This window comes from Coregonus clupeaformis, chromosome 16, assembly GCF_020615455.1.
Source record: "Coregonus clupeaformis isolate EN_2021a chromosome 16, ASM2061545v1, whole genome shotgun sequence".
In the NCBI taxonomy this organism is placed as follows: Eukaryota; Metazoa; Chordata; class Actinopteri; order Salmoniformes; family Salmonidae; genus Coregonus; species Coregonus clupeaformis.
The window spans coordinates 18,249,899-18,272,097 of record NC_059207.1 but is presented as its reverse complement, the minus strand read 5'-3'; the positions used below and the strand labels follow the sequence as shown (position 1 = coordinate 18,272,097).

The window sequence follows — 22,199 nt, the reverse complement described above, 5'->3', positions numbered from 1 at the left end:
CAGACATCTTCACCACAAATAGCAACTTCTACAAAGCACTCTACTACAGGCAACTATCAAGGCATAACTTGTTAGACATAACCCACTGATATATATGTATTTTCAACGTCTTGTGCTCAGTGGGTTATGTCTAACAAGTTATATCTTGAACTCATCAGCCTTCAATGTAGTACACAAAGAACATTCTCAAACACACATGAAAACAGTGGGCATAATTAGCATACAGTGTGTGTATGTGTGTATGGGGGATGAATAGAATAATCTAGAAGATGTTTCCTGTGACAAGCAGTGGTCTTTGGTCACCAAATCTGGCGTGCGCTCTGGCTAGTCTGTCAGGAATGACAATGCCTGGTTCCAGTTTTAATGGCCAGAACTACCTATAGGTCCACCACAGGCGACTGGTGGCAGCTTAATTGGGGGAGGACGAGCTCAGAGTAATGGCTGAAATGAAATAAATGGAATGGTATCAAACACATCAAACACCTGGTTTCAATGTGTTGGATACAATTACATTCACTACATTCCATCCTTTATTATTAGCCGTCCTCCCCACACTAGCCTCCTGTGAGTTCCACATAGGCCATGGACAGTCTATAAGACTGTGAAATGAAACTGATTACCAGGAGTAACAAGATCAAGGAACACGGTGGGGAGCTGACTGCTCAGTAGGACACAGGATGGGTACAGTGCACTGGAGAGGGGGGCAGATACGGCGTGTTAGAAGTGCTCTTTAGTATGTAAATACAAAGAGTGAGAAGAGCCTGTGCCATGTGTGTGATGTGGATAGTTAGTATGTCTTCTCTGTATTCCTGTCCTGATCTCTACTACGGTGCTCCCCTGCCCCCCTCCTCGGCAGTACGAGGGCCCTGAAGAATGTTATCCGTCAACAAACCCCAATCACCAGCCCATGGCTCCCAGTTCACCATCCCTACCCCCTCTAAATACCACCCACCTCAATCTCATTTTACCACCTCTGTCCCGCCCCCTCCTCAGTCTCTCCACTGACCCCTGACCCCAACCTCTGCTCATCATCATTACCATCACCACCATCCCTGACTCTCTGTACCTCCCTTCCCCTGCCAGGCTGCCACCCACTCACCATGAACCTACCACACCAGTGATAATAATCAGAGGTGTCACAGGGGAACGTGCCCCCACAGATTTGTCCTGTAAAAGTAAAAATATTTGTTTGTTTGTTTGTTTCTCTGTAATACTACTAGCCAGCTAGCAAGTTTATGAAGTTGGCTTTAGCTAGCCCAGATTGGTTCCCAATCTCCAAACCTCATAACTAGCTACCAAGAAGCCATTTCAGGCTGTCAATCAAGTTAGAGTAGCTAGCTTGTCTAACTATCTTAGCTGGCATTCCTGCTGGCAAGGCTGGTAGACTTTAGAAAAGCAAGCAATAACTAAATGTACTGAATAAGACTCATATTCCTTTCAATCTTTTACCCAGAGTTTAGCAGAGCTTCATGGAAGAATATTTAGTTTCTTTTAAAAAATAACCACCAGTCAGGAGGATACAGACGGCTCAAGAGGTATGCTTAGATTTGCAGAAAAAATATACATATTTTTTTTACATAGAATTAAGCATAATGATTATGGCTCTAGATTGTCGGAAAAAGCTGTTTCAGGTGTTTGAATGCAAAATTGCCCCCTCAGATTTTTGGGGTGCATGACGCCCCTGATAATAATGCCCCTCTGTTCCCTTGGGGTGCATGGACAAAGATAGTACCACCCTGACACATAGCTGAGCATGTTGGAAATGAATCTGAGTGGCTCATCTAGGCATTCATATCAGGGAGCAGAGTGAGTGATGAGCATATAGCAGTACATCCATTGGGCTGTCGCTCAATCCCCCATAAAGGGAGCAGCAACTGCTTTGGCCAGTCATCAGTCAACAGTAAGCATGAAGACACATGCACATGTGCTCTCTCTTCCCTCCCTCCCCACTTACTTTTTCTGTCTCTGTCTGTCTTTCATTCTCTGTCTTTCCTTTATCTTTTTAGTCAGCCCCCCAGGCATGTGGCTGGAGCTTATTTCCGCCATGCCAAAGTCCCAGATGTGGTGGTCAGATCAACATACTGTAAGCAAGCTGCAGCAGTTTAGTCCAAGGGGGTAGGGTTGGGGATGGAGGTGGCATGAGAGAGTGAGGGGGTAGATGGTGAAAGGAAACAGGAGTTTTTGGCCTCAATGGCCTGACCCCTTGATCTGTGTGCAAATGTGTGCAAACTGCACAAGGAAAACCTCCTTTGAAAAAGCCTAACTTGGCAAACTTGTTGAATTGAAATGGCGAATAGCATCATTAGGTATAATGTGAGCTTTCTGTGTTCTATCAACACGAACCTAGAATGCACACTGAGTTCCATACTCTCTTGAGCAACTGTAAAGTCAAACTCTTATGCTTAGCATATTATTTTATCAGTTGGACTGCAGGGGTGGCAGGTAGCCTAGTGGTTAAGAGTGTTGGGCCAGACTGGTTCAAATCCCTGAGCTGGCAAGGTGGAAAAAAAAAAAACGGTTCTGCCCTTGAGCATGGCAGTTAACCCCCAACAACTCCACCCCGGGAGCTGACGATGTGGAGCTTGATTAAGGCTATGTAGATCTGTAGAATATAAAAATTATGACATTTTTAAGGCAGCAAAATGTGAGGACTGAATAGAAATACAAAAATGGAGAAGGCTACAGTACTACAGAGTACTGTACTAATTTCAACAGTAAGATCACTCCCTGGTGCGTTGATCGTGTCATGACACCTAATTCCATATCCAAACTTCACATACTGACTCATAAAGAAAACTGACTGACAAAAGTCAAAATTTAACTCCCTCTAAATCATTTCTCGGTAACCTCTCATTAGTACTACTGGCCTCTACTCCCTCGTCACACACCAGTTGCTGTCACACATCCATCCTCTGTCTAAAAGACGACCATAGGAGAGATGTGTGAACTCCATTCTGTGCAATTCTATGAAATTTGCTGCCCTTCCTGTGCAAGTGAGACATGCTGAAAAACACCAAACCCTTGTCTGAAAAGGAGGAAAATAGCCTCTGTCATTATATCGGTTTACATGAGTGTGAGCCTGCCATGTAGACAACATGGTACCATGTCTTGTCATCTTTTGAATTGTGTGTCGTATTATCAGTCCAATGATTTGTATTATAGACATAGTTTTTGTGTTTAATACACTACAGTAGGAGTTAGGGTTGGTCTGGACACTCCTAAGGTTCTCTCATGTTGGTTTGTAAGGGATCAGGGAAAGGAAGAGGTGGCAAGAGGCAGCCACACTGCAGTACATGACATAATGCACATACCATAATACATGACCCCGACAGCAATGATACATGAAGATTGCCTGTGTCGTGATGGCATTTTCCTGGAAGGAGACAGCTGTGACCGCAGCAGGCCATGTTTCATCAGTGAATAAAATACCCTCTTGCTCGCTAGAGACACTAAGTCAACAGATGATCCGTGTGTGAATAGTGCACCTTTTTAACTTTAATGGATTACACACCATGTATTTGGCTACACGTGTTATTGTGTGTGAGTATTTTTACATTTTAGTCATTAGGGTTAAGTGCCATGCCCAAGGGTACAGACTGAATTTTCACCTAGTTGGCTCGGGGATTCAAACCAGTGACCTTTCAGTTACTGGCCCAACGCTCTAAACCACTAAGCTACCTGACGTATGTAAAGACAATGCTGTATGGCTTTATGATATGGGTTTCCTACTTCTGGTGCGTGAGGAGGCATAAACTGAGAGCATTTCTTTAACCATCTCACACCAACTTTCCAGGTTAACGACCTAGCTACAACTTAAGGCACAAGAATGTATAGGCTCAACTTTAAGTATTGATCTTTGGGGCAATAGTGAACGTGATCTGGTCAAAAGTATCTGTGCCACAACCTTGTTTAACACTACAGTGAAGGTAGTGCACAACATACAAAAAAGGGTGTGAGATTCAGTATTGTAGTCTTAAGACTACAGAGATGGTCTCTGTATTGTCTTGGGATCGGACACCTTTGTAGGCTACTCGGTCTTGACTCAGTGTCTCGAAACAATATGTTAATTGATGTATAATAGTGCATTATTTCCTGTGATTGCAGACTGTGGATGGCCAGAAGACATTTAGGCAAAATTGGTGTTAGAAAATACCTTTTTCGAATCCCAAATATTTCATGGTCTCGAAACCTCCCATCCAGTCTTGGATCATCATTCTCCTCCTCCTCCTCCTCTTACTACTCCTCCTCCTCCTCTTACTACTATTACTATTACTACTCCTCCTCCTCCTCCTACTACTACTCCTACTCCTCCTCCTCCTCCTCCTCCTCGTTGGGTAAGGGCGGACTCTACTGGACAAAAGTGAAAATTAATAATGATTGGGGGGATATACAGTGAGATTATTGATTGTTTATAATAATTATTTATGTTTATCCAAATTAGTTTTATTACACATAACAATTTCAACACTTTCTTCAACAAAGAATAGGCGTAATGCTCAACTCACCACTTACCTTGTGAATGTTTTCACACACCCCATAAAGTCAAATACAATTTTGTCCAACTGATTTGAAGGTGTTTTATAATATGCAGTTCTGTATGGATCTCATGTACAATTTTGATAGATTGAAATTTGAGCTGACGTGCTTTACTATGGTCCATCCCACTATTCAAGTGAACTTGCTACTACAACTCCCTCACGCTGCACTGGTTTCGCTAGCCAGAATAGATTTCCACCATAGGCTTGCTTACACTGGAGTTGGACAGACTTCCTGTTTAGATTAAGACACTGTGGAGCCGGCAGGAGATATGGCTCCGAAAAATGTACCTGAATCTAGGGATGAGAAATGCGTTGTACTCCAAATTACCGCATTATCCCAACTGTGACACCGAGAAGATTGAACAACTGCTAAAAAACTAGCAGTCATTCGATTTTCTCAGTGTAACAGTTGGGATAATGGGACAATTCATTTCTCAGTACAACACATTTCTCATCCCTGTATTGAGGTACGTTTTCAAAGCCACATCTTGCGCTGGCTCCACAGTGTCTTAATCTAAACAGGAAGTCTGTCCGACCCCAGTGCAGCTGTAAGCAAGAGTAAGGTTGGAATCTATTCTGGCTATGGTTTTGCCAACTCTCTCACAACTTCAGTCATAAATATTTACAATCTGTTGGATCACTCTATTCATAACGCTGCGGCTCTCTAAATAGCAACATGGCTCAGGAATTTGTTACGGACAGAATTAAAGGGGATAAAGTAGTCGTGTTTCTAAAACCGTCATGCCCATATTGCGTAATGGCAAAAGATGTTTTGTCAAAGTATGGATTCAAATCTGGACACTTGGAATTCATAGACATCACTGGACAAGATGACATGAGTGAAATCCAGGATTACCTAAATAAAATAACTGGTGCGCGAACGGTGAGTGAACGCATGTTTGTTTCGCTTTGTTATCCATCCATTTCTAGACTTTTACTAGCCTATTTTTGTAACTTTTGTACAAGCCGACTGTTTTTCCCCCCCAGAAGGAGCCATATTTATTTTGTATATGGCAACCCTTCAAAGTACATAGAAGTAGCCTAATTTTGATAGTGAATTCATACTTTAATTTGACTCTTGCCACTATCAGTCACAGTGACTCAGCAAATGAGCCATGTTCAGAAAGGCGGGCAGAAGTTGCGCAACAAGGGTCTGCAGCACGCCTAACACTGCGTGCACACAGGTTGCATCATTACATTGCTGTACAGTAAATGTTAAGTAGTCTTCGCAATCCATGTACTGCATCAGAACAAAAAGAATCATGCTACACATTAGAAACTTATTCGGTGGTTTATCTATTTCCGTGTCTGATACCGCACAGAAAAGCAACACACATGCGACACACTGTGTAGTGTCCGCATAGTCCGCATAGTCTGGCAGATGAGTTGCAGTGGTACGGATTGCCTCCCATTGAAATGAATGGACTTCCGCTGGAAGGCATTCAGTTTGACACAACCGGTGTGCACAAGGCTTAAGTCCATTCCTTTCAGTGGGCTACTGTAGCCCCGCTGATTTCCCATTGAATTGTCAGGAAAACAGTACATTATGGAAATGAAAACAATCTGATACTTTGCAATGTTGATACCATCATGATCCAATTCTAATTAATCATCAAATTCCTACATTCATTTGCAGATATAATATTGCTTCTGCCTAATAATCCATATGAATTGTGTGTGTATGAAGGTGCCACGGGTGTTCATCGGTAAGAAATGTGTTGGTGGGGGCAGTGACGTTAAAGCGCTGGACAACAGTGGGAAACTGGAGGGAATGCTGAAGTCAATCGGATCGCTGCAATGATCTTCAGGTACTGCGATGAACAACATTTCACACTGTACAAGGCTTCTTCTTGATACTGTGACTGTGTAGGATGTCAGTGCTAGCTCACCTCTGTCTTTCCACACAGCCTCTCATCTCTCTGTCCTTCTCCTCTTTTTTGGCCAGAGGCAGCTGTGAATATCTGCGCCACCTGGAAGACCACTTGCCTTTGGTCTGTCTGCTGAACTGAGACCAAACACCGTGTGTGTCACCTATTGATATTAGAGGAAGTTTCTTCGTTCGTCACCTGTCTGTCTTCATGACTGTAGGCCTGTCTCGATTCCTCCAGTAATATTCCTCCAGTGATGTTTACATCTAAACATCATTAAATCACTTAACCACCATCTTTCGTACAAAATAAAAGACACAAAAACGTTTACTAGTTCTGCTTTTGTTCTTGAAGTCGTTTGCTGTACAGATGCAGACATTACAAGTCAAACAAAACTGAAGAAATATAGGAAGACTGCAGCTGTACAAAAATAGAACATCTTCAAAAAAATATTTAAGTGTGTACAAGTTTGGAAACCTGGGGGAAAAAATTGAGATTGAGCTCAGTCAGTGCACTGGAGGATACAAAAGTATAACCCAGAGATGACGCATTGAGCTGCTGATAAGGAAGCATTTAGTCAGTCTTGTACCTGCACCGCCCCTTTACTATTCCACGGCGCTAAAGAAAGACAAATTTAGTATGACTAGCGGTTTTTCCCTGACCAAAATGGCCCAAATCCTTACACTTCCTGCTCGTCAACTTCTCGTGTCATTTCTTAGTCTTGGGCTGGGCCTTATTCATAGTGGCCCTGTATCTCTCTGTCTGGTAGAAGTCAGAGTCAATGGCGTCCAGCGAGTCGTTAAATGTGACATACACATCCCTGTTGACCTCTGTGACCTGGTGAACCCTCTGTTTGACCCCTTTGGAGCGCCAGGTGGGTTTAGGGGGTGTAGCCGAGGGGTTCACCGCCTGGTACAGCCCCTCGCCTTCCGCCAGGGTGATCTTGTACTTGTGCCACGGACACACGATGCACATCCGCCCGTCAAACTCCTGGGCACATCAGAGAAATGAATGAATGAATGAATGAATGAACAAACAAACAAACAGAAAAACACAAAATAGTGTTTAGCTATGAGAATGGGCTGAGGAAGGAGAGAGAAGCGAGGGGCTCTTCTCAACTGTCTGTCCTCGCTCCCTTTTCAAAATGCAATGGAGATCCCTCCCCTCTAACATTTTCCTCCACTGCGTTTTGATGAGGCAAGGAAAGAGGACGGAAGGAATCGAGGAGAGACAATGGAGAAAGAGCCTGGGAGTCCTGGTAAAGCACGGGATTGATGAGGACAGTGTGGAACAAGTAGTAGGTCAAAGAGAAATCAGACGTCTGACCTCGATATCTCCTTCCTGCAGTGGTCCACCGGTATCTGGCAAGATAAGACAGTACAGCACCACTGGCATTCAGTGTCAGGGATAGATAGTATATCCTAATATAGCCCATTCATAGACGCAAACATCTAAAGACCTACAGTACCAGTCAAAAGTTTGGACACAACTACTCATTCCAGGGTTTTTCTTTATTTTTACTATTTTCTACATTGTATAATAATAGTGAAGACATCAAAACTATAAAATTACACATATGGAATCATGTATTAACCAAAATAGTGTTAAACAAATCAAAATATATTTTATATTTGAGATTCTTCAAAGTATCCACTCTTTGCCTTGATGACAGCTTTGCACACTCTTGGCATTCTCTCAACCAGCTTCATGAGGTAGTCACCTGGAATGCTTTTCCAACAGTCTTGAAGGAGTTCCCACATATGCTGAGCACTTGTTGGCTGCTTTTCCTTCACTCTGCCGTCCAACTCATCCCAAACCATCTCAATTGGGTTGAGGTTGGGTGATTGTGGAGGCCAGGTCAGCTGATGCAGCACTCCATCACTCTCCTTCTTGGTCAAATAGCCCTTACACAGCCTGGAGGTGTGTTTTGGGTCATTGTCCTGTTGAAAAACAAATGATAGTCCCACTAAGCGCAAACCAGATGGGATGGTGTCTCCCGAGTGGCGCAGTGGTCTAAGGCACTGCATTGCAGTGCTAGCTGTGCCACTAGAGATCCTGGTTCGAATCCAGCCGGGAGACCCATGGGGCGGCGCACAATTGGCTCAGCGTCGTCCAGGGTAGGGGAGGGAATGGCCGGCAGGGATGTAGCTCAGTTGGTAGAGCATGGCGTTTGCAACGGCAGGGTTGTGGGTTCGATTCCCACGGGGGCCAGTATGAAAAAAATTAAAATTATGCACTCACTAACTGTAAGTCGCTCTGTTAAATGACAGCAGAATGCTGTTGTAGCCATGCTGGTTAAGTGTGCCTTGAATTCTAAATAAATCACTGACAGTATCACCAGCAAAGCACCCCCACACCATCATGCTTCACGGTGGGAACCACACATGCGGCTAACATCCATTCACCTACTCTGTGTCTCACAAAGACACGGTGGTTGGAACCAAAAATCTCAAATTTGGACTCATCAGACCAAAGGACAGATTTCCACCGGTCTAATGTCCATTGCTCGTGTTTCTTGGCCCATGCCAAGAAACACGCATCTTCTTCTTATTGGTGTCCTTTAGTAGTGGTTTCTCTGCAGCAATTCGACCAATAAGGCCTGATTCACGCAGTCTCCTCTGAACAGTTGATGTTGAGATGTGTCTGTTACTTGAACTCTGTGAAGCATTTATTTGGCCTGCAATCTGAGGTGCAGTTAATTGCCGATTTCTGAGGCTGGTAACTAATGAACTTATCCTCTGCAGCAGAGGTAACTCTGGGTCTTCCTTTCCTGTGGCGGTCCTCATGAGAGCCAGTAAAATGTTTTATTTTATTTATTTTTATTTAACCTTTATTTATTTAGACAGTTTCATCATAGTGCTTGATGGTTTTTGCGACTGCACTTGAAGAAACTTTCAAAGTTCTTGAAATTTTCCGGATTAACTGACCTTCATGTCTTAAAGTAATGATGGACTGTCGTTTCTCTTTGCTTATTTGAGCTGTTCTTGCCATAATATGGACTTGGTCTTTTACCAAATATGGCTATCTTCTGTATACCAATCCTACCTTGTCACAACACAACTGAATGGCTCAAATGCATTAAGAAGGAAAGAAATTCCACTAATTAACTTTTAACAAGGCAGACCTGTTAATTGAAATGCATTCCAGGTGACTAACTCATGAAGCTGGTTGAGAGAATGCCAAGACTGTGCAAAGATGTCATCAAGGCAAAGGGTGGCTATTTTAAAGAATATAAAATATAAAATATATTTTGATTTGTTTAACACTATTTTGGTTAAAACATGATTCCATATGTATTATTTCATAGTTTTGATGTCTTCACTATTATTCTACAATGTATAAAATAGTAAAAATAAAGAAACTTTTGACTGGTACTGTACATCACTATACTGAGAGTGTCCGTTTCTATAAGGAAGTATTTGGGGGTCTTTTGCGTGCCCTGATACTGCACAAAGAGCAATCTCAAAATCAAGCCAAATCACACAAAATAATGTCTGGGCCCTTCTACAACAATACATTTAGATAAAAAAATAGAGATTTACTTCAGAAATAGGAAAATTCTCATTTAAGATCACAAATGCTTGCTCTAAAAGTTAACACACATCAATTGTGGTACGGTTTTGGAAACATAAGGAACATATCTTTCATATCAGCAATAAATAATCATTTAAAAAAGGTTAAATTACTACACACTTTTATAGGGTTAGGGTTCCCACACGGCCATATTTTATTGTTACTGCGCTTGTTTACGGAAAACAGACGGAAGACAGAGTCGACTACCTAAGCTAATTAGCTATCTGCATCTCCGAACACCTGTGTGTAGGCTAAATGGAAGACGGACGCCACAAACATGTTGTCACTGAAAAATACTGTTGGCTGCAACTGTGTTAAAACCGGTTAAAACTGTATATTTAGCATTTGTGCATTTTTTAAAATGTGATATGAAAGTAGCGCCTCTAAACAGAACATGTAAGGTCCTTGGACTATTAGGCTCCTTTACTCCATTATTGGGCTAATCCTAATAATGACTTTATTGTGCTGCTTTTAAAGGTCAACTGGTATGCTGTCCATCGTAAAACATGGGGAATGGTGTTTTGGAGGAGTGGAATTTTCTAGCCCCAACCCATTCCTTTCCCCAACCAGGGGTGTAGTTCTGCCGGAGCATGGAGGAGCGGGCGCTCCCTCACTTGTTTCAATTTGAGAATACACGGAGCTGGTAAAACTATTTCTGGCTAAATAAATTATATTTAATTACCACTAAAATGAAAAACAATAGAATGACAAACCAAATAAATACGTAGGTAAATGGTGTTTTCTTCTCTGGCAGTGGTAAGAATGAAGAAGTACTATAAGCTACGTGTGTGCACTGCGGAGGCCCGTCGGAGTCTTGACAACTTTGGCCAATCAGAATGGCCAAAGTGGGCGACACCGTTCTGCCGAGGACACCCAAACCAGAGAGGCCACCGTAAAGCCCAAGGAGCCTGACCCTCTCAAGAAGTTGCTGTAGCCCTGCTTGGGATATTGGCTATTGGTTGAGACGCAGGGCCCGTTCTAGCTTGGTATGTCAGGGTGGGCTATTGGAAATGCGAATTGGGCCAAGTTGGAGGTAATAATGCATTTAGGTTATAGTTTATTGAGATGCACGAATACATTACACCAAAAGCTTGATTTTATGGCTGTTTTAAAACGAATTTCTTGCAATTCTACGTGGTAATTATTTATGTTCACTATTCAATTGATTTGATAGTATTTAATCTGTGCAAATAAATTATATGAATTGATAGTTCACCTCTGTTTTATTTTATTATGTAATAGGGTATTTTGTAATCATGTGTTCAAGCTAATCAAATCAAAGTTTATATATAAGCTACACAATACAATGAAATGCCTACTCTCAATAAAGCTCTCCTCACAAACAGTGCAATGATATTAAGCTATATGTATTTGTATTTATAGTGAACAAAAATATAAATGCAACATGTTACAATTTCATTTATTTTACTGAGTTACAGTTCATATGAGGAAATCAGTCAATTGAAATAAATTCATTAGGCCTTAATCCAGGGGTGCAACTTTCACTGGGGACAGGGGGGACATTTTCGTGTCCCCCCCCCCCCCCAGTTTTATCATTGGAATGTGATACAAAACGAGGCAACTGTGTGTTTTAGGACCATGCGGACGCCTCCGAGCATCTGATAGGCTGTTTGGTGTGTTTAACCGATTGGATAAAAAATATATATAAAACCAAAGTTGCGCCCCTGCCCTAATCTATGGATTTCACATGACGGGGAATACAGATATGCATCTGTTGGTCACAGATACCTTAAAATAAAATGGGCCTCACAATGGGCCTCAGGATCTCGTCACAGTATTTTTGTGCATTCAAATTGCCATCGATAAAATGCAATTGTGTTCATTGTCCCTAGCTTATGCCTGCCCATACCATAACCCCACCGCCACCATGGGGCACTCTGTTCACAACGTTGACATCAGCAAACCGCTCGCCCACACGACGCCATACACGTGGTCTGCGGTTGTGAGGCTGGTTGGACATACTGCCAAATTCTCTAAAACAACATTGGAGGTGATTTATGGTAGAGAAATTAACATCCACTTCTCTGGCAACAGCTCTGGTGGACATTCCTGCAGTCAGCATGCCAATTGCACGCTACCTCAAAACATGAGGCATCTGTGGCATTATGTTTTGTGTGACAAAATTGCACGTTTTAGAGTGGCCTTTTATTGTCCCCAGCACAAGGTGCACCTGTGTGATGATCATGATGTTTAATCAGCTTCTTGATATGCCACACCTGTCAGGTGGATGGATTACCTTGGCAAAGGAGAAATGCTCACTAATAGGCATGTAAACAAATTTGTGCACAACATTTGAGAGAAATAAGCTTTTTGTGCGTATGGAACATTTCTGGGAACTTTTATTTCAGCTCATGAAACATGGGACCAACACTTTACATGTTGCGTTTCTATTTTTGTTCAGTGTACATTAGGCTGTAGCCTACTAATAGTCTCCTGAGTGGCGCAGTGGTCTAAGGCACTGCATTGCAGTGCTAGCTGTGCCACTAGAAATCCTGGTTCGAATCCAGGCTCTGTCGTAGCTGGCCGTGACCAGGAGACCCATGGGGCGGCGCACAATTGGCCCAGCGTCGTTCAAGGTAGGGGAGGGAATGGCCGGCAGGGATGTAGCTCAGTTGGTAGAGCGTGGCGTTTGCAACGCCAGGGTTGTGGGTTCGATTCCCACGGGGGGCCAGTATGGAAAAAAAAAATGAAAAAAAAAAGATAATAATGTATGCACTCACTAACTGTAAGTCGCTCTGGATAAGAGCGTCTGCTAAATGACTAAAATGTAAATGTAAATGTAATAGCTATACCACGTAGTCGTAGGCCTACTGCAAATTGTTGTTTGTTCCTGAACTGGCCGAATAGCAGAGCTTCCTTCAGCTATCCTTCAGCACCACTTGTTGGTTCAACTTCTTTAACAACATTGCACGATCCTGGCGCTGTCTTTCAGCTCCACATATGGGTTCGTCTCCAATCGCTTACAATTACATCTAATCAAGATCTGTTGCCTTTGCCTAATAGTCCTCCTCATCACTTATTACATATAGAAGATTATCACTTCTCACAATGGTGCTCGTTTAGTAAAGTTAGATCAAAAGCTAAATCAATGTCTCGTAAGATCACATAATGAATCGTTTGTATTTTACATAAGAGAACTGAATATACAGTAATACCATAGCATAGTAGGCCTATAACGTTACTGTTACACCAAAAACACCTCATTTCGAATGAGATTTTAGGATGGATAGCTGAAGCTGAATAGTCACATTTTTTCTGTCATGTGCCAAAACTCAACAGGATATATGTTTGTATTGAAACAAAATACAAGAAAGGCTATTAGTTTGTTAACACCATCTGCTCTAGTTCGCTCATGAAACAGTAATTCAAGAAGATCTAAATGCATATTCCCATTAAACTGATTGAGAACAATCAAATGATTGGCATGTAGATGCAGTTTGGACGTTTCACCGGTAAAATGTGAAGAATTGTCATGCACGATTGACAGTGATGATGGCCTATTTTGAAATGAGGTAGCCTATGCCTAACTTGGTGTTTGAGGGTATTGAAAATATAACATTTTCTTAAGACAATGTGTGTGGGCAGAGGCAGATGTTGCAATTGGAGGATGGATTTTATGCATATTCTATAATGATAGGATATTCAATTGGCTACATCTGTTGGTACAAACTTTGATTGAGGAAATTCCGACATCATGGAGAAGAAGAAAAAAAGGTACTCCCTCACCTAAAAAAAATAACAATACACCGCTGTCCCCAACATCCATTTTACACACACACACACCCATGACCCGATCCTTACGGTAGCAGCGCATGTCCATGGCGTGGAGCTTGCCCTGATGGCAGAGGACCAGCACGTCCCTCCCGCCCACCAGCTTGGTGACACGCTTGGCCTGGACCACGTCTTCTTTCCTCCCGATGAAGTGAGAGGATGGAGGTGGCGATGAAGAGGAGGATGTAGGGGATGTCTGCTCTTCCTCAGAGAACATGTTGGCAACTTCCAAATGTAGATGCACTCCTGAGAGAGAGAGATAAACATTTAGTCGTTTGTGTTTGTGTGTGTGTGTTTTAACATCAACCTGAACTAGGCCTGTAGGGGATGTCTGCTCTTCCTCAGAGAACATGTTGGTAACTTCCAAATGTAGATGCACTCCTGAGAGAGATAAACATTTAGTCGTTTGTGTTTGTGTGTGTGTTTTAACATCAACCTGAACTAGGCCTAAATTAGTTAAAGATCACTGTAATCTCAAATGCACCTGTGTCTGGACAGATTCACGAGTAAACTGCAAAGTGACAATTTCCGCAAGGATTTTACTTATGGGTAACTGAGATTAGCATTCATCAAGCACTCTGGCATGTTCCACAATTTGTGTTGCATGTTAAACCTTGTTCACGTTACCCATAAGCTCTGTTGCGAGACGGACACCGCATACTTTGATATTTTTCAAACTTTCCGTCGTCTTCAGTCCAGCCAGAATCCGTCGAAGAACAGGAAGTTACCAAACCACAGAATACATTTTTGGTGATGGCTTTATGGGATAGCTAGCAACTTGTAAACAATTACCCATTACTACAAGTTAGTACTATTTGAATAGTAATTTTAAATAATACACATTGGCTGTTAAGCCAATTATATTATATGACTGTTGCCTCCCGTTTAAGTTTGTGATGGTACATTCTTTTTTATTATTATTATTAGGTGGAGGTCGCTACAATGGTCTCTTCAACCTAGCCTAACTTGCTATAAAGTTTGAGGAACAAATTGAGCAAAAAGTAACACAACAAAACATATCACGTTGAAACAATATATTTATACTGTCTTGAATGAAAAGGTCATATTTTGCAATATCCCAAAATAAATGCGATCTCTGAGCGAGACACTCTCCGCCATCTTGCGTTACAAAAACTCAGGGTTACCAGAGCAAGAAAAAAATTCTAGCCCAATGACCTCTCAAAACCTGCCCACAAGGATTGAAAACTAGCCCAAAACATTTTATTTGCAGCAAGAGAAGAGTTGGCATATTTTCCAATAAACCCTTTTCCATAACGTTATCGAGCGAATTAAGATGGAATATCGGCTTAATTTATAATGACGTAGGCTAAGAAGCAAAATTCGGTTTTCCATCAGAAGAATAATTATTGTGAGCTTAAGAATATGTCCATCAATGGATGTTGATTTAACTTGTTTTGACTGCTATGATTAAGCAATAAGGCCCAAGGAGGTGTGGTATATGGCCATATACCACAAACCCCTGAGGTGCCTTATTGCTATTATACACTGGTTACCAACGTAATTAGAACAGTAAACATACTTTTTTTTTGTCATACCCGTGGTACACGGTCATATACCACAGCTTTCAACCAATCAGCATTCAGGGCTCAAACCACCCAGTTTATAATTGTAAATAAATCCCTTTTGTGCATGTGCATCACTATAGATAAATTCGACAGGAGAGTTTGAGTGATGAAAGTTGGACAGAGGATCTCGAAATTCAAAAAAGATATGTTTTCTGGCAATTGTGCCGTTATTATGTGCCAGATGTTAAGACTACAAACCATTATAAATGGCCTATTTGCGAGATTTACTTGTTATTTCAATAGGCATAGGCTACTGACTAAAATCTGGGTTTATAATTGCAATTCAACTTTGCCATGGTTTGCTGAGCTACATGCAGGTAGCCTATAGCCCCTGATAGGCCAACATCTAATTTCAGGGACCACAATGAAACTAACATTACATGTGGAGAATGATACATTTGCGATAGAGCTGTGACCATGATCACAATTGATAACCTCCAATTTAAGTAGCCTAACTAAACATGGCCATTAATAATTGCATAATAACACAAGACTACAACAACAAACTGAAGTTATAGGCTATTTATTACACCCGTTTGCCAGCCCCAGGTAGGCTACACAAATGGCACAAACTGATTTGCAATGACTCCAGTGATATCCTCATTTCAACATATTTATTGTATCCAGGGGCACAACTTTCACTGGGGACGGGGGGGACATGACCTTGTCCCCCCCAGTTTTATCATTGCAATGTGATACAAAAAAATCGGCATCGGTGTGCTTTAGGACCATGCGGATGGCTCTAAGTGGTCGGGTAGGCTGTTTGGCGGTTTTAGCCAGCTGGATTTAGGACCGCATTGGACACCACAGGGCGTGCGGAAAGGCTGTGTGAAGGCAACCGGTCAAAAGTTTTAGAACACCTACTCATTCAAGGGTTTTTCTTTATTTTTGCTATTTTCTTCATTGTAGAATAATAGTGAAGACATCAAAACTATGAAATAACACATATGGGATCATGTAGTAACCAAAAAAGTGTTAAACAAATCAAAATATATTTTATATTTGAGATTCTTCAAATAGCCACCCTTTGCCTTGATGACAGCTTTGCACACTCTAATGTCCATTGCTCGTGTTTCTTGGCCCAAGCAAGTCTCTTCTTCTTATTGCTGTCCTTTAGTAGTGGTTTCTTTGCAGCAATTCGACCATGAAGGCCTGATTCACACAGTCTCCTCTGAACAGTTGATGATGAGATGTGTCTGTTACTTGAACTCTGTGAAGCATTTATTTGGGCTGCAATTTCTGAGGCTGGTAACTCTAATGAACGTAACCTCTGCAGCAGAGGTAACTCTGGGTCTTCCATTCCTGTGGCGGTCCTCATGAGAGCCAGTTTCATCATAGCGCTTGATGGTTTTTGCGACTGCAGTGGAAGAAACTTTCAAAGCTCTTGAAATGTTATGTATTAACTGACCATGTCTTAAAGTAATGATGGACTGTCATTTCTCTTTGCTTATTTGAGCTGTTCTTGCCATAATATGGACTTGGTCTTTTACCAAATAAGGGCTATCTTCTGTATACCCCCCCCCCCCCCTATAAGAAGGAAAGAAATTCCACAAATTAACTTTCAAGAAGGCACACCTGTTAACTGAAATGCATTCCAGGTGACTACCTCATGAAGCTGGTTGAGAGAATGCCAAGAGTGTGCAAAGCTGTCATCAAGGCAAAGGGTGGCTATTTGAAGAATATAAGATGTTTTGCAGAACTCTCAACCTATGCTATACTTATGAGAAAGTTTTTGTTCATTTCATTTACGAGTTTTGTCAATTTATTCATCGTCTTTTGTTTGAAACGCTCCTGTCAATGTTGAGTAAGGATACGCAACCGATTACGCATAAAGAAGTAGGACTAGTCTACCTGGCCTGCGTGCAAATGTAGGCCTATAAATCTGGCCACTTGGGGATGTCTGAAGTGCTATAGTACTTCAGGAGCATAATGGCAGAATCTGTAAAGGCCAGCAGCTGGAGAAGGAGGGTTGGGAACAGTTTTTTCTTCTTCTGGTTAGGCTATCTTGATCTCTGGCTCCCTCTTGAGCCATTTGTTTGTCTTCATTATTTAATCAAACAGTGTGCTTAAAGCATCAGACAAGTTCAGTACATACAGTTGATTTTGTTAAAACAAATAGTGTGTGTCTATATATGGAAAATACACGTTTAAAAATGTCAACCAAGATTTATTTTTTGTCAGGGACAGCCTAGTAAAAAAGCAGGAAATGAACTTTAGCCTACAATGGCATATAAATGAATAGCCTACTTGATGGCCAACAGATGCAAATGTATCATTCTCCACATTTTATGTCAGTTTCATTGTGGACTTTTTCCCCATAACAGAAGCATCCAAGGGAGTTCCATAACATCCATTGCAAATGTCCACCCAAGAACTGAGCATGTGTAATACCCTTTGCGTGATACGGTTTTCCATAAGAAAAGTCAACATTAGAATCCAGTTGACTTTAAACCACCTCTTAGCGAATTTCTCGAAAGCCTTTAGTGTGCCTAATGTCGTTATCCAGAGCTTTGTCCCCGTTATATCAGTTCTAGCACGTTAATATGTTTTATGGAAAAAGGGTTGGAAATAGGTGTCTGCAATTTAGAAGCATCCCAAAAACCCGCGACATCGATTTTAAAGTAGCCCATTTTGCCAGGAAAACCGCTGACATGGCAACCCTGACTACATTTGTCCGTTCAGTAGCAGGGCATTAGCTAGGACGTCTAAGTCATGCGTAATTAAAGTGTTGCCAGCAGCACAGTTACAGTCACCAACGCTCTGGATAACATGAAAACAGCGTAACCAGCTCTGCTAGGGCGAGTAAAATGGTCAGAGTGAGGTGTTCTCTCATTTATGTCTGGAAGTAGCTAGCAAGCTAGCCAACGTTAGCCAGTTAGCTTGGGTGCTGCTGGCAACAATTTAATTACGCTTTTTTGCCAACGTTTACTGACACCAGCCATATTCAACTGGTGTTGAGTGTTCATAAATTAATCAGTTATTCTGCGCTCTGGCACAGGTACACTCAGAAGAGAGTGCTCTGAAATCTGAGTAGATAGCCAGAGCGAATTTACGAACGCACCTGAATGTCCATTGAGAACGCACAACGACTATATCACTTACGCTTAGCTAAACTAAGAATGAAGGGAATAATCAAGTCAATAAACGTTGGGTAGTTAGTTAGATAGCATATAGTTAATATACTGGCAAGTTCGATGTATTAGTAGCCAAGTAACGTTAGGTAGCTAGCTAACATACCGGTACATAATGCTGTAATGATATGCTATGCGGTTCGTAAGGATAGTGTAGCTAAGAAATTGTCAGCCAACATAACTTATTTGTAACTTATTTGAAAAGTCATGATTTTATTACATTGCTCAACATTTTCTTAACATTTGTCATAATTAGTTAAGCAATGAATTTGTATCCGATTTCGTTTGACTTCGGCTGCATATTTTCCGCCATTTTCTTCAAATCTGAAAACGTTGTGAAGCCAAGCCCATTTTCGGAACAATTGCATTTTGGGCCCTAATACTTCGTATTTTGGCAAATGTAGTACAACATCCGGGAACTTTTGGCATTGTAACAATATCCATACTATGACCAATAAGCATACTATATACTCAATTTACGTCACAAATAGTATGGTTAGTGCGGTTAGTATGAGTATTCGAACACAGCTATAGTCATTCAAAGACCTAGCTAGCTAATCAAATTGATGAGGTTAAATTATAATTCTCTTTTTTGCATTGCAGTTTTCAGTTAACACAGGCTTAGGAGATCTTATACGTTTTGTTCTATAATATAATTGCAGTCAGTTAACATGGCCTTTATGAATTATGAAGCCTTTGTGTTTATTTTTTTATAACATACATTCAAAAAATTATATAAAAAAAGTGAAGTTAGCTGATTAATATTATCTCATACAACAAAACGTATAAGACTTCCTAAGCCTGTGTTTACCACAGACCTTATTATCGGAGTTTATCCCAAAATTCTTAAAAAACGCCATTCATTTTCCTCATAGGCTTTGTCCAACGAACCATGGCGGGACTTAGTGCCTACAAATATACGCCATTACTATTACTAAATTGAGCACATGTTCGCTCAAATCTTTTAATTATTTTTATGTTGAGCGTATTTGGCTACCTCTTGAAGTATGAAATATGATAGCTGGCGTTTACTAACCCCTCTGAAGTAAGCGTTGAACTGGCACTGACCAGACAGGAAGAAGCGAGAGATTTTACTCCGCCCAAAATCTGTCCACAAAGTAAGGACTTTTTGTATGGAGGTCATTGAGAGTGTCGAATTTGGTCAACAAAACATTTAAGAGCTAATTTTCTACGTGAGGCTTATTTGATCTAATATACGTTTTGTAATGGTTAGGTTGTAACGAATGCACTGATAGACCTAAGTTTTATTTCGGCAAATTTGAAAAAAAAAACGACTTTATATTGGAGTTATTGTGCCTGTTGTCATAAGAGATAAATAGAAAACTCATCATGCATATAACCCGTTTTAGCATGGACATTGTCATTGAGGACTTCCACCACTGTAAAATAGTCAACTGGGTGGCGATTCATTTGAATTGGGAGCAATCAGCCAATGAAGAAGAAAATGGACTACTTTAAAATGGAGATAGCTTCAATGGCGCTGCCCATGCTGTCATTGATGCTTTAATAGCACACATACAAAGATGAGTCCTATCTCTATTTCTGCCTTCATGTGCTAGTAGGAACTAGGAAACTCTGATTGTAGTTAAACATGTGCCAGGGTTTCAGTTAGCCGGTAATAGTCAGCTTTTGTCCAATAAAAAATAAATGAAAGCCTATAAATAAAATCAGCAAAAAATATGTATAAAAGCCTATAAATAATATCCGTGTCAATTGTCCCGGAGAAGAATAAAAAATCCCATTGTGAAATAATGCTTTTTAGCCTATTCATTGATGGAAATACCAATCGATGTAAATACATTTGACTAGTCATGCTTATCGGTCTATAGGGTAGTTTGCATAATTTTGTGGAATTAAATTGCTGTGTGTGTACAGTATATTTGTTATGTATTTATCACAGGTGTACAGCATACAGAGACTTTGACTAGAAAATATGTCAGACAGTGCAAGCGCTGCTGCTGCAGCATCTTGTGGTGCTTTCAAGAAAATCTGTCAGACAGTGCAAGCGCTGCTGCTGCAGCATCTTGTGGTGCTTTCAAGACAACTGGGAATTCAGAAAAATATGAGGTCAAATCATGACATCAGTGATCTTCAGGTTGGAAAGTCGGAGCTCTAGAAAGAGGCCCGAGTTCCCAAGTTGGAATTCCGAGTTGGATGACCGTTCAAAGCGATTTTTCCCAGTCGGAGCTCGTTTTTTTCCCAGGTCCAAGTTGTCTAGAACACACTGAAGTCGGAAGTCAGAGATTTCCGAGTTCCCAGTTGTTTTGAATGCGGCATCAATTGGGGATCTAACGTCCAACAACTGTTCCAGAGTCTGTTTGGAATAGGCTATTTCTTTCTTGCCAAGCTGACCAATTGAATAGGTAGTCTAAATATTTATGGTATTGACATAGGCTAGTGATTTTGCTGTTTGTTACTCAAACATGTTTAAAGTACACATCAGAATTCGGCACATCGTTGCATCCTCCCAAGTGGCGCAGTGGTCTAAGGCAATGCATCTCAGTGCTTGAAGCGTCACTACAGACCCCCTTGTTCGATTCCAGGCTGTATCACAACCGGCCGTGATTGGGAGTCCCATAGGGTGGCCCCCAATGGCCCAACGTCGTCCGGGTTTGGCCGGTGTAGGCCGTCATTGTAAATAATAATTTGTTCTTAACTGACCCAGTAAAATAAAATATAAAAAAATCCGTGACTTGCATGTTCTGTTAATATGAATGACCATGTGATTTCTGTCATTCTGAGCACCTTGGGTGGACCCCCTAATCAGGTTAAGCACCCAATGAGTCTGGTACATTTCTCAAATGTCCGGTAAATTAAACTGTTGCTGGTCAAATGTCTAGCGCCACATTTTCCTATTGGAAATCCTGACACGTGCCGCGTTCAACCAGTTAGCAAGTTGGACATTTCTGAGTTTCCTAGTTCCAGCTAGCACATGAACGCGGCATATGGCCTGTTCACACGCGTATCTGCCCTATAATTGGCTAGAATGGTCCCACCTGATCTCGCCTCTTCCCGCCTGCCTTCCATCTTTGAGGGCATGTATTTCCATTGTTAGAGCGGTTACTTGAATATCTTGTCAATATATTAGACAATCTTGGCTCTGACTGAGCCGCTGCCACGCTAATGTTTGGTGTTACATTTAATATTATCCCAATGGAAACATGTTTTATTATGTTTCATACCGCGCTGTAATTGTGAATCAGTCACGTGTTGATTTCTCATATTTCCAAAATGCCATCAATCTAATGGTTCTAGATGAGAACTGTGGGAGTTTTTAAAGGCTGTCATTGTGTTTTCATTTTTGTATGATCAATCTTTCAATTCCAAGATTGACCACGGCTACGCCCCTCCCCGTCCTCCTTTCGGCAAATCTGACCATGACTCCAGTTTTGCGGAAAAATGTGGCTACTTTGAAAACGATGTCGCAGGTGAACATGTATTGGTTGAGGGTTTTTGGCCTATTTCTAAGTTGCACCGCGGCAGCAATTACATTTCTCTTAAAAAATATATAATTCACTGTAACCTGCTGATGACTGTCAGGCAGTGAGCAGGCTGTAGCTGAGTGAGTGGTGGGGAGAGCCGGAGGGGTGTGTGTGTGTTGAGAGAGCGCTACAGCTATTGGCTGAGTCACGTGAGCGAGAGCAGCAAGCGCGCACATCTTGACAACTTTTTACCGGTTGTAGGTAGGCT

The 22,199-nt window shown here is 41.5% G+C and overlaps 2 protein-coding genes across 2 annotated transcripts; one reads left to right on the top strand and one right to left on the bottom strand.

Moving 5' to 3' along the window:
• The first annotated feature begins 5,022 nt into the window (after nucleotides 1-5,022).
• LOC121584555 (glutaredoxin-1) lies at nucleotides 5,023-6,736 on the top strand. The gene is made up of 3 exons (XM_041900504.2): nucleotides 5,023-5,421; nucleotides 6,226-6,346; nucleotides 6,484-6,736. Exons 1-2 carry the CDS (start codon nucleotides 5,215-5,217, stop codon nucleotides 6,337-6,339), a joined length of 321 nt encoding a protein of 106 aa, XP_041756438.1. The 5' UTR covers nucleotides 5,023-5,214; the 3' UTR covers nucleotides 6,340-6,346; nucleotides 6,484-6,736.
• On the bottom strand, nucleotides 6,729-19,595 carry LOC121584554 (Rieske domain-containing protein). The gene is made up of 4 exons (XM_041900502.1): nucleotides 19,525-19,595; nucleotides 13,802-14,017; nucleotides 7,733-7,767; nucleotides 6,729-7,396 (listed from the first exon to the last, which is right to left on the bottom strand). Exons 2-4 carry the CDS (start codon nucleotides 13,986-13,988, stop codon nucleotides 7,115-7,117), a joined length of 504 nt encoding a protein of 167 aa, XP_041756436.1. The 5' UTR covers nucleotides 13,989-14,017; nucleotides 19,525-19,595; the 3' UTR covers nucleotides 6,729-7,114.
• Between the last annotated feature and the right edge of the window lie 2,604 nt (nucleotides 19,596-22,199).